This window comes from Crinia signifera, chromosome 4 (genome assembly GCF_055691185.1).
Source record: "Crinia signifera chromosome 4, ASM5569118v1, whole genome shotgun sequence".
Taxonomy (NCBI): Eukaryota; Metazoa; Chordata; class Amphibia; order Anura; family Myobatrachidae; genus Crinia; species Crinia signifera.
In genome coordinates, this window is record NC_139220.1 from 237,757,794 (window position 1) to 237,771,024 (window position 13,231).

General features: G+C 48.6%; 2 protein-coding genes across 3 annotated transcripts in view; one reads left to right on the plus strand and one right to left on the minus strand.

The window, feature by feature from the left end:
* On the minus strand, positions 1-5,003 carry LOC146072555 (protein Hook homolog 2-like). 2 transcript variants are annotated; one of them, XM_083179773.1, is made up of 4 exons: positions 4,870-5,003; positions 3,493-3,628; positions 959-1,118; positions 1-325 (listed from the first exon to the last, which is right to left on the minus strand). In XM_083179773.1, the coding sequence occupies exons 3-4, from the start codon at positions 1,084-1,086 to the stop codon at positions 181-183; spliced, it is 273 nt and encodes a 90-aa protein (XP_083035899.1). In that variant the 5' UTR covers positions 1,087-1,118; positions 3,493-3,628; positions 4,870-5,003; the 3' UTR covers positions 1-180. The 2 variants fall into 2 exon arrangements, with proteins under 2 accessions (XP_083035899.1, XP_083035898.1); XM_083179772.1 differs by having other exon boundaries at positions 3,461-3,628.
* LOC146073043 (bestrophin-2a-like) overlaps positions 3,700-13,231 on the plus strand; it is a 15,474-nt gene continuing 5,942 nt past the window's right edge. The window contains exons 1-5 of the mRNA XM_083180220.1: positions 3,700-3,736; positions 5,414-5,637; positions 8,986-9,063; positions 10,433-10,585; positions 10,881-10,961. Coding sequence (XP_083036346.1) covers positions 3,700-3,736; positions 5,414-5,637; positions 8,986-9,063; positions 10,433-10,585; positions 10,881-10,961 — 573 coding nt within the window. The remainder of the gene's footprint in view (positions 3,737-5,413; positions 5,638-8,985; positions 9,064-10,432; positions 10,586-10,880; positions 10,962-13,231) is intronic.

The following is a 13,231-nucleotide window of genomic DNA, read 5'->3' on the forward strand; positions in this document are numbered from 1 at the left end:
TCAACTCCTGAAATACTCTGTGTTGCTGTGCATAGTCTGATACTGCAACTGGCCTAGAGTCAATCTGGTCTCACTAAATTACAAATTGTGACCACACCTCAGGCAAGGGATAAATAAGTCATAAAGCAGGTGATCTCTCTGCAATTCCAGGCCCGAGAGCCCCATTCCCTGGACCACTGCTCACCTGAGTACGTCCATCTCATCCCTGAGGGACTGCGCCTCATGAGCCAGCCCAGTTGGATCTTGGTTACGCATGTGCAGATCCTGAACCTCCCGATCCAGTTCCTGACATCGCTGTCTGTAGTCATCTCTCGCGCTCTCCAGCCTGAAGTAAGCCCAGAAACATCACAAGTTACCTTCTATGCGGCCTCTCACAGAGATCATCCAAAGCCACTGGGGGCACATGGACAGCCATTCATTCTGGACATTTAACCCCCTACAGTCATTGTTTGTTTTTGTTTAGGGAGCGCTCCCCACAGGGCAGGATTTTTGGAGGAGGCTCAGTAAAAGAAAAAAAAAAGCCACCGATGAGTGTCCCGAGGCTGGGCAGCGCCTTCCGGAACTTACCCCAGCAACCTGGCTGTGTATGGCGTGACGTTAGCAAGGTCAATCCGCAAACAGCCAGGAAGGAAGGAGCCGGGGACGGGCAGCCGCTGCAGAGGAGATCATCGCTCAGCTCAGCGGTGCTGCCCAGAGCCAAGGAGGGTGAAAAGACAGTGGCAATCCTGGAAGTGCTAGCACTGAAGCATAGCCTGGAAAGCTTCCTGGATTACCACTGAAGGGGTTAATAAAAATATGTTGCAACTGCTATAATCCCTATAATTTACACGTTCCCATATAGGCAGCAAAAACCGCCATCAAGCAAGCCCCACATGTACCGGATCGCAAAGCTCCTACAGCCATGCGTAAAGCAAGCGCTGGTCCTCTTGACCGTTAGGCCCCACCCTTCTCCCATTACCGGTAGTTTTCCTCCTGCAGTTGCTCGATCTGACTCTGCAGCAGAAGCAGCTTCTTGCCAAACACTGGTGTCCCCATGCCCTCTGCCGACTGTTCCTGCTGCTTCTTCAGGTTTCTGTTTTCGCTCATTAGACTCCTCTTCTTCCCATGAGCACCGACACCTGATGAAGCAAATGGGGGGGGGGGGGGAGAGGAGCAAGGCCCACAGTGTAAGAAGGGTTAATAAAGAGCACATAAATAAGGGGTTAAGAGGAAAGTGGTAGTAACAAATATGGGGTTCCCTACCAAATCCTCAAACAATGGATCAGCCCAAAGACTATGAACATAGTAACCGTTATCTCTGCGGGACATTGTGGCAAGATACAATTCTCAGCAGTGCTGGCTGGTCATGTGACAGGGCGAAGGATCCAAGATGCAGCGGGGTCCGCAGGCAGTCCATGCACAGAGGGGGGGTATAGAACAGGGAATGTACATGCAGCAATCTGCAGACTCTTCACTCCCCTTCCCCAATGTGTTCCACAGGTTTAGACAGTAAGGGTTCTGGATCTGGTAGCACAGATGAGTAACAGGTTGTATTTGGGGGATGCAGTTAATATCCCGGCGGTCGGGATCCCGGCGTTCAGAATCCCGACGCCGGAATCCCGACCGCCGAAATGCCGACATATTCTCCCTCCTGGGGTGTCCACGACACCCCTGGAGGGAGAATAAATTAGTGTGCCGAGCGTAGCGAGGCACCGGGCCCGCTGCGTGGCAAGCGCAGCGAGCCCGCAAGGGGGGGCGATACTCGTCCCCCCCTTGTCGGCATTTCGGCTGTCGGGATTCTGAACGCCGGGATCCCGACCGCCGGGATTCAATACTGAATCCGTATTTGGAACTCTGGTGGTAGAGCAATAATGAGTAAAATTGGCTCTGGACTGATAGTATAAAGGAATGACAGCCACGCGTAACATATTCTAGTAGTTATAATGAGCAAAATGAAAATATGAACTGGTAGGGATAATAAGAGAGTCTCTAACCTGGTGGTATAGATGAGGAACAAGCACTATCTGGGTACTCTGGTAGTAATAATAAGTAAGGATCTGTGGACTAGTGGTACCCTGTCTGTAATAATTAGTGAGTCTCTAATCTGGTAGTATAGATGAGGAATATGTATCATGTAATCCTCTGGAAGTGATTAGTAGGAGGCTCTGTAGACTGTAAGTATAGATAAGCACCGGGTATTAATTAGTACTATGGTAGTAATTATGGGTAAAGGTGCGTACACAGGGGGGCGATTTTGTCTAATATAGCGGGAAATATGGTCGCTGAGCGACCGAATTGCCCGCGATAGGAGTGTGCACCGGGGATATATCGCCGGGTGCGTGCTCCCGTTTTCTCCCCCGTAGTGATCGCTGGTCGCAGGAACATGCTCCTGCGACCAGCTGATTCCCTCTGCGGCTCCCCCGGCAGTTTCATTTTCATCAGCGACCATCTCTGGTCACTGATGCAAATAGGACACTGAGCGATATATCGCTCATTGCGAGCGATATATCGCTCAGCGATATATCCCCCGTGTGTACGGGGCTTAAGAGTCTGTAGAATTGTAATCAGGTAGCAGTAATAATAAATAACAGGGCATGTGGACTAGTAGCATATATGTATAACAGGAACTAATTGGTACTCTGCCAGTAATAATGAGTAAGATGGTCTGTGGATAATGAGCACATAGAAGTAACAGGTAGCACAGAGGAGTACTGGCAGGGGCGGATTGGCCCCAGGGGCAGATTGGGATTTTAAACCAGCCCGGGAAATTTCTCAAAGCAGCCCTAATGGGGGTGCGATCTCATGAGGGGACATGGTCAGCCAAGGGGAAGGGGCTACTCCTGCCTCATATCACTTCTCCCCTCCCTGCTGACCACGACCCCTCATGAGATTTCTCCACCACAGTTATGAATAGGGTTAAGCTATGGGTGCGGGTGGGTGTGTGTGTGTGTGTGTGTGTGTGTAGGGTTAGGCTGCAGCTGTGTGTATATGGACAGGGTTAGGCCACAGGTGTGTGTGTATGAATAGGGTTAAGTTATGGGTATATATATATGTGGGTTAGGGTTAGGCTGTGGCTGTGTGTGTGTATATGTGTGTGTGTGTGTGTGTGTGTGTGTGTGTGTGTGTATGACCAGGGTTAGGCTACAGGTGTGTGTATTGATAGGGATAGGCTGCAGCTGGGTGTGTATGAATAGGATTAAGCTATGTGTGTGTGTATGAATAGGGTTAAGCTGTGTGTGTGTATATGTGTAAGGTGAGGCAGTAGCTGTGTTTATATGTGTGTATGGACAGGGTTAGGCTACGGCTGTGTGTATGGATAGGGTTAGGGTACAGGTGTGTGTGTGTGTATGGAGAGGGTTAGGCTATGCGTGTGTATATGGATAGGCTGCGGCTGGGTGTCTATATAGATAGGGTTAGGCTGTGAGGGGGGGTGTAGTGGCTACTAGCCTGGACCTCCATTGAAAGGATGAAATAAACCTGCCTTTGGGGGGAGACACACTGGACATCATTCACCTCATGTCATGGCACTTGGGCTCTGGATACCTCCAGCGGGGAACTCCGGTTCCCTGGATCCTTTTCATGCAGCCTTCACACCCTCCTGAGCTTCCTAATCCGCATTAGCTCCAGAAGATGCTAGCACCCGCGATTACTGTGAACAAGAACAACTACCAATGTTGTTTCCAATTTACACAGCGTAGCCACACACACACACACCTCTGCATGGCCTACAAGAGACATGGGGATCTAAGGCAGAGCCGTGAGCTGTCGCTCAAGTGCTCTGCTCTGTAAAGGCATATGAGAGGAGCTGCAGGTAGCAGCGCATGCACCGCAGTCCACCTGCAGCCATCTTGAATCCTCTCACACACAAAGCACAACCCCTGCCCCACTGACAACTCTCCCACACACACGCAAAGCACCAAACCCCCCCACTGACACCTCTCACACACACAGCACCACCCCCCACACTGACACCTCTCATACACAGCACCCCCCCACACTGACACCTCTCACACACAGCACCCCCCCACACTGACACCTCTCACACACAGCACCCCCCCCACACACACTGACACCTCTCACACATAGCACCCCCCCACACTGACACCTCTCACACACAGCACCCCCCCCCACACTGACACCTCTCACACACAGCACCCCCCCACTGACACCTCTCACACACACCACCCCCCCCCCACACTGACACCTCTCACACACAGCACCCCCCCCCCACACTGACACCTCTCACACACAGCACCCCCCCACTGACACCTCTCACACACACACACCCCCCACACTGACACCTCTCACACACAGCACCCTCCCACACTGACACCTCTCACACACAAAGCACCAACCCCTGCCCCACTGACAACTCTCCCACACACACGCAAAGCACCAAACCCCCCACTGACACCTATCACACACAGCCCCAAACCCCCCACTGACACCTATCACACACAGCACCACCACCGCCCCACTGACACCTCTCACACACAGCACCCCCCACTGACACCTCTTTCACACAGCAACATCCCTGCACTGACACCTCACACACAGCACCCCCCCACACACTGACACCTCACACACAGACCCCCCCCCACACACTGACACCTCACACACAGACCCCCACACACACACTGACACCTCACACACAGACCCCCCCACACACACTGACACCTCACACACACAGACCCCCCACACACACACACACTGACACCTCACACACACAGACCCCACACACACACACAAAGCACCAACCCCCGACACCTCTCACACACAGCACCAGAACCCCCTCCTCAGTGACAGCTTTCTCACACAGCACCATATCCACCCACCTGACACCTCTCTCACATACACAGAAAGCACCAACCCCCTTCCCCTACTACTCACTGGTAACATCAGTGGCAGGCTCCGGCAGCTAGGGGACCGATCAGTGGCCTTCTATCCTAGGGCGGCAGCGGCGCATAACTGTTGAGCGGCGCACACTGCTAATTCTGCTGTACCGCGGCGGCACCTGCAGCCTAGGCCTATCAGTGCGGCGGGGGGCGGGATATGGCTGGAAGAGCAGACACGCTGTTCTGAGTTCAGCAGCGTGTCTGCTCTTCCAGCCGCATCTCGCCCCTCCCCTCTCGCCAGGCTGATCGCTGTCGGACACTCGGCGCTCACCTACTCTGGTCTTGTGGTCTGTGTACTAGTGACAGACAGGCTACTGATCTGTAATTAGCCGCTGCCTCCCCCGCCGCTCACAGCCTCACCGTCTTGCTTTTGGGAAAAAAATCTAAATACCGCTGAGGTCCCGCGGCCATGCCAGGGGGGAGAGCGGCCTGTTTTAGTATGTTATGGGCCAGCCCACCGGGAAATGGCCCGGTTGCCCGCCAGGCCGCTCTCCCCCCCTGGCTTGGCCTCAGTAAAGTCTCCTGAGGGCGATGTACAGGTCTTACTGGGGTTGAGCAGGGCAAAGTACCCAGTGTTCTGAGGTGTTGCAAGGTGCCCGGTGTTGGGGGGAGAGAGTGGGCAAAGTACCCTCTGGTGGTGGTGGTGGTGGAGGAGGGGGTTAAATTAGCAAGTAATAGACTCCTCTCATCTTTTTCTCTCCCCTTGGCTCACCTGCCTTCTCCTCTTGTACACGATGACCACGCATATCAAATGCTCATACAGGTGAGAGACTGCCATCTAGTGGTAACATAATGATACATTCTCCCTTTTATTTCTGTAGTGTGTAGCTGTAAGGTCCAACCATTGGGTACACCCAGGGCTGCTATACATGGCTAAATGCTTCATTATAGCCAAATCCGGAAACCCCAATGCATTACTCACTTCTGATCTGCCTGCAGATGATTTGTGTGAGCAGGTTGGCCAACCAGATGCCACTGTCTCTGAGTGAAGCTTCTGATTGGTCCTCCCTCTCAACCGCATTGGCCAGAACTTGTTATCGCTGAGGGACTTGGTAATTGCGCTTTAGGTAGAGTGGATAGCGCTAAGACATCCTGAGAACATGACCTGTTGGTGGTACCTGAGGATTAGGGTTGAGAACCCCTGGATTAGAGCATTTTCCCTTTTAGGTTCAACAAGCTCCACATTTCTCTAATGAGAATGTACTAATACTTGGTGACTATGCAGTAACATGTGTCCGGTATTCAGTACTATAGCGCCATCTTGTAGTTTATCAACCATAGTGCGTGCAGTCTGATCTAATATTATAAAACAGGTTACAAAACTGTGTCATCCAACTGTGTTACAACCAACATTTACATTTTCCAGAATATACTTTACTAGAGCAAGCGATTAAAGAAATATTCAGCTCTGTGACTTGGTAATTACTATTTGTCCACAAGGGGGTGCTGCACCCTTGGAGTCTATAGTTGGGTCCATATTAGATGAATTGTAAACCAGAGACAGAACTTTCATTGGTGTAGCAGGTGTATAGCATTGGGGACCACTTTTGCCCAGACCAGCAATGAGTTATACCCCTGAGCCCTCCGCAGACCATTTTGAGGTGGACCCCACTGTCTGAGGGACCTGCACCTTACCTTACCCTGTTCTCCGCACCATGCAGGAGATTGTGCTTGTACTTGTCACCCACTGCTCCGCCTTCACCTTCTACCTCTTTCCTTTCGTTGTTGTGGTCTTCCTCTGTATATCAACCTCTGCTTCTCCTTGTCACCCAGTGCCCCACCCTATTCCCTGCCGTTTTCTGTCAGTCTCCTTCCCACTGCCTCTCCCTGTCACCCACTGGCTCCCTCTGCTTTCCACTGTCACCGTCTGCTTCCCCCAGCCTTAAGCTGGGTACTAGACGATACTGTGTACCCAGCGACCTTGTTGGTTACGGGACCTGGCGAGATAGTCTGTATTTTCTAATTATTATATGTATATTTCTCATTCAGTGTGCAATTGGGATACAAACTGTTTTTTTTCCTAACCAGATTTACCCCTCCCTGTTGGCACCTGAATGACATTACCTCTGATTGAGCAGCTTGCCAATAAAAGTGTTGTGTAGTTGAGAGAGGCATAGATGGGTCAGCATTAGGAGGGATTGCTGACACCTGAGTGCCATTGGAGAAGCCAGGGGTATCTCCAGGTAAGCTGGCTCTCAGATGTTGTAAGCCATTATCATGTGGCCTTACACTGGGCTATTAGGCCCAAAAATTTGTTATTGTGCATGGGATGGGTTTGGGAGTGTGATTCCCTCTTTGTTGGTATGGCTGGTCTGCTCCAGGTCAGCACACCCTAACACTTTATTAACATTTATGTTTTTCCCTATCACATTGTATGTATTATTTTAACCACACCTTCACCTCCTTACATAGCACTTATGTGCTTCTTATTTAACACCTACTAATTTTTATTTGTGTGCTGCCCTGGAGTAGTCAGCCTGTGCCGGCATATTGGGGGCCGACACCCCAGACCCATACCCAGTGTTAGGGACCCCCAGTGACAGAGATGCCTTGACGTACGGCCTGGGGGCTTAGCCCTATATCTGCAGATATATGCAACCAAGATCTCTGTATTATCTGATTATTATATGTATATTTCTCATTCAGTGTGCAATTGGGATACAAACTGTTTTTTTTCCTAACCAGATTTACCCCTCCCTGTTGGCACCTGAATGACATTACCTCTGATTGAGCAGCTTGCCAATAAAAGTGTTGTGTAGTCTGTATTGGCTAGTGCATACACACGTGCTAAGATACCAACTGCGATGAGCGGAGGTGGAGCAGCGCCCATGATGGATTCTGCAACATGGCTCCCGCTAGCGATATCCTCCAATACAGACTATGTACGACATCTCTCAGGACCCTCGGGAGAGCACATTTTTAGCATTGTAGGACATATATCTTAGATGGTCTGCATGAAAAAATCATTAGCGTTCCTCGTTATTGTGCTTATTGTTGATTTTATCGTCTAATGTGTACGCACCTTTAAACAGTCACCCACCTTGCTCCCCCTGTCACCCTCTGCCTCTCCCGATCGTCCACTGCTGGGTGGCATATTGTAATCTTGGGTTGGAGTGGGAGCCCAAATGCTATTTTGCACCAACCACTCACAAGTTCCACCACTGTTGTAAATGATATAATATCAATAACAATTTCCCTTGAACTCCCCAGAGCTCCAGGACAAATAATATCGTGCTTACACACTAAACGATTTTTACAGATGATATCGTTCAGTGACCACATACAGGAATGTAAATGTCATTGTCAATATAGTCCGGAATGAGCCACATGTACAGAAAACAATGGGGGTCACGAACGATCTAATATAGTGCATACACAATAATATGGGCCCTTATTCTGATTCGAGCGGTACGGCCCGCGTGCGGCCGTACCGCCGATGTTTTCCGTCTGCACATGCGCAGAGGTCAATCTGCGCATGTGCAGGCGAATTCGCCGCACATAAAGTTACTACGCCGCAAAGGGGGCGTATAGGGGCGTGAGGGGCTTCATACCCTCATTTCCCTATGTATACGCCCCGCGTTTCATGGGCGTTCCCATGCAAACGCGGGGCGTATGCATGCTAATGAGGGTATGACGCCAGTGATGGGGGCGGAAAGCTGACGTCGCCGGATGTCAGCTCTCAGCCCCCATACAAGCTATCACACGGACGATTGTCCGTGTGGTCTCAGCTTGCGGGACCTGGTGGGGCGTGCGGCCCTGCCTTCGATGGTCACCGACCATCGAATGCAGGGGGCAGCTCCCACCATGGTGGAGGCGTACGCCCCACCATTTTCGTGCGGATCGCCAGCCGTCCGTGTACGGACGGCCGTGGCGATCCGTAGTGTGGGCGGGGATTGGTTTGTGCGGCCGGAGCACCGTGTGCGGCTCTGGCCACACGAATCAGAATAAGGGCACTGGTTACCGGTGGTCATGCGTTTAGTGTACGGTCTGTGAACCCAGCTTATGAATGTTAATATTTCTCCTTTTCGATGTATTTCTGACCATTTACAGAGACTTAAAGAGAACCGTATTTACAGTTATGTCCTATCTCCGCTGCTCTCTCTGTGTCTAGGAACTGAATGCGTTTCGGGGGAACTGCAGCATGCTCTTCCACTATGACTGGATCAGCATCCCATTGGTCTACACTCAGGTAAGGAGGGCGTCACTAGTGCCCAGCAGGTCGGCAGCTGATTGGCTCTTCTAAGGGGGCGTGTTATCAGTCAGCGTATAGATATCTTATACACAGGTTGCTGGGATAAAAAAACAATTCCCAGAACTCAACTTCTATGTAAGGACTCTGAACAGTTAGTGGTTGGTAGCAATGTATAATTGCGTCCAGTGTCGGGGCATATTATACTTTTTTTTGGTACTTGTTTCCTAGCAGGGCGCCCAGATTTCCTACGTACGCTCACTAGTTAATTTAGTTAATTTATTCACTGCACCCTGAGTGAAATCGCATCGCTTTTTTGTGGCGTGAGATGAGATCTCAGTAGTTCATATGGTAAAACACCTAAAACAGCACCACTCTCCACGTCACCCCGTGGCGAGCCCCGCGAGGGGCGGCGGAACGCATCCTCCGACATTTTCATACACCCACTATCCACATCAGCGGTGAGTTGATTTTATATAGTGTGGCGAGCGCAGCAAGGGGACGTGGAATACATGTAAAGTAATCCGCGGGGCTCGATACGCTCGCCATGCTTCGGGCTTGGTGTCTCGCCACACTATATAATATCAACTCCACGCCGACGTTTTAGCTGTTTTACCATATGAACTACTGAGATCTCATCTCATCTGCGATGTGATTTCACTCAGGGTGCAGTGAATAAATGAACTAAATTAACTACTGAGATCGCATCGCACACATCGCAAGCCACAAAAATGTGCGATGCGATTTCACTACGCAGAATAACCCACTAAGGAAATAGCTTAGTGGGCGCCCTGCTAGGAAACAAGTACCTTTTTTTTTTTTAATCTCGGAAGATTCGGAGGATACTATAAAATGATATGTATTTGGAGATTCCTCCTTAGGAGGTCTAAGATGGTCTCAGGCGGCGGTTGTACAGAGAGTCTGTCAGATGAGCACCTGTCCCAGAGATTCCAGTCATGTTTGCTGTATAAATCTTACCTCTATCTGATCCCTCACTAAAGAGAACTTTCTCTTTTACAAATCTTTTGTTTAGATTTATATATATATATAATTAGTACTTGGGGGTAGATGTATGAAGCAGTGTATGAAGCAGTGATAAGAAAGAAGTGAGCCAGGGGAGAAGTAGCCCATGGCAACCAATCAGCTGCTCTGTATAATCTTATATTATGCAAACTATAGATGTTACTTCAATGCTGATTGGTCACCATGGGCCAACTTCTCCTCCCGCCTACTTCTCACTGCTTCATACATCTAACACAGAGATCCTGCTTGTGGAGTGGGTGTGTGGGCATGTGTGTTTGTAGGGTGCAGACTCCCTTTCTGACACCAGGTCACAGAGTCGCGTTGTCATCTCTTCTCTCTCCACTAGGTGGTGACCATCGCGGTGTACAGCTATTTTATCACCTGTTTGATTGGACGGCAGTTTCTGGATACATCCAAGGGGTACACCGGACACGACCTGAACCTCTACGTCCCTGTATTCACTCTGCTGCAGTTCTTCTTCTATGCTGGCTGGCTCAAGGTGGGGATGTTAATGTGCCTGGATACCCTTCAACACTTTTTATGGTGCCATTAATTAAATGTTCAGTTTAAAGCTCCAGAGTAATAATGAATCTGTTCTTTGCAATAGTTCTGCGCATGCCGAATAAAGAAATGTTCTGGAACGACCAAACTGTTTATCTTCATTTTAAATTTATTGCCGATAAAGATACGTCACCGGGATCACACCTGTGTCGGCAGCTGGTGGTAATTACATAAGGGGCCGTTGTGCACCATGTCTAAATCCAATTGACCGTTCTCCATATTCCCCCCTCCAGGTGGCTGAGCAGCTGATCAATCCCTTTGGTGACGACGATGATGATTTTGAAACCAACTTCTTGATCGACCGGAATTTCCAGGTAGCAAGAACTTTTCCCAAGAACACGGTGTAACCTGCATCTGTCACTGGAGGACTCGCCCCAAGATCTAGTGCCAAAATATTCATGTGAATGGAGTTAGGTCAGTCCTAGGCACCCCACCTCATAATGACGTAGCTCTTAGCAACCCCCAACCTTTCATGTCATCATACCCAAGTCTCCACGCTCAGGGCCGTCTTTTCATATGGGCTTAATGGGCACTTGCCCAGGGGCCCCAGGTGTATAAGGGACCTATGCTGATAACTGAGGACCCCCTTCTTCCAGGGATACTAGAATTTTGAAAATCGACCCTGGGGAACTGGAGATATCCAACTTCAAAGCAGAAGTCCACATCCCACCTGTTTTTTTTTTTTTAAACAATTTTTATTGTTTTGCAGAATAGAGCAATATAGAACAATACAAGTAAAATATAGCAGAAATAGATGTATACAATTGTGTGACAAGTTTTCAAGTAGTCTGGTATACATATTTTCCATATAAAAAATAAAAATTATAAAATATAAAATGTTATTGTTTCTGTATATCAGTTTTAACAGAATAGCATTATTCTATGCATCACTCTAAAAATAGTAACAAGTGGGTAAGGGAAGAAAAGGGAGGAGAGGGGGGGGGGACACAAGACAGAACCTAAAATAATTTTTCAAGTATAGAATACAATTCTCTTCACATAATCTATCACTTCTCAACAAATAGATCTCTCTGAGTCAGACAAACATCTCATTAGGAAGGGATGAAATCTAAATCTGTCGGAGAAGAAACCAGGTGGTCGACTCAAACATTTTTTGTATTTGTAGTTGAACCTGATGTTCAAGACTCAATATATAGGTTTCCCATTTTTTATAAAAGCGCGGAGCCCCTTTCTCGAGGTCTGATCTCATTGCTTGCCTTTCATAAAACAGGGTATTCATAATGGATTTTTTTAGCTCAGTAATAGAGGGGCCAACTCCATGGATCCAGTGCGTAAGGATCAATTTTTTGGCTAGAGTTAGAATAATGGACAAAACAGGTATGATCTGTGGTTTCTTGGGGCCGAGGTCCCAGACCTGAAAACATAGGAATAGGCATGCAGTCGGGTGCTTTCGAAGTTTCAGCGAATAGATGCTATTTATATAACTGATCACTTTGTCCCAGAAGTATCTAATTTTCCTACACTCCCAAAAGTTATGAAAGTAAGAGGCATTGGATTTTTGACATTTGTAACACGCCCCAGTATCAGTGGGGACATAGTGCGCCCTCTGCGCTGGGGCCATGTATGCTCTATTTATAAATTTGGGATGGGTTTCTTGTAAAGCAGCCGACTGCAAATGCCTCATGGTGAATGACAGTTTGTTATATAGAGTAGTTGGCTCTGGAAGGTCAGGAACATCCAGAAGCCATCTAGTGTGAAGTCTCTGAAGTTGTAGATCCTTCCCTGCCACAATAAGTTCTGAATATAAATATTTGATCCGATATCCCAATACATATTCCGGACGTAGCAAAGATACAATTGGATCTGTCTGAGTGGTCAAACTCATGGAGGGTGGTTGAGATTGTACAAAGTGTCTCGACTGAAGGTACATGTAAAATTGTCTGTTGGGTAGATCAAATTTTTCTACCAGTTCAGAGTATGGGCGCATTGAGCCACCCGGGTCGAATAATGTACGAACATTAGATATACCTTTGTCTCTCCAGCCACGGAACTCTGCATTCTCAAGTCCCGGGAGGAACTGGGGGTTCCCCCATAAGGTTGTAAATGGGGATGAAGTATATTCTCTGTGCAATATTTTATTAATTTGCCTCCAGGACCTGTAAGTGTCTTTAAATAGGACTAAATCTCTGATTGGTTTAGGTATTAGTCTTGTTGGGGCATGTAATAACGCTGCTGGTGAGTAAGGATGGAATAATTGTTTTTCAAGAGAGGGGGAGGTATATTCTGACCTAGCTGTGAACCAGTCCGTAATATATCTGAAATGCGCTGCCAGAGCAAATGATTGTATGTCGGGCATGCCAAAACCTCCATCAGCCTTGTTAAGCTTTAATCTAGTATACGGTACACGTGCCCCCTTTCCCGCCCAGGCAAACTTAAGAAACAACGATTTGAATTTTTGCAGATCTCCCTTTCTGAGCTGCAGTGGCAACATCTGAATGAGGTAGGATAATTTGGGAAAGGCTATATTTTTAATTACAGCTATCCTGCCCGCTAGAGACAGAGGCAACCCCATCCAGCCATTCAAAAGTTTTTCAATTGACAAGTAAGAGGGATTAATATTTAT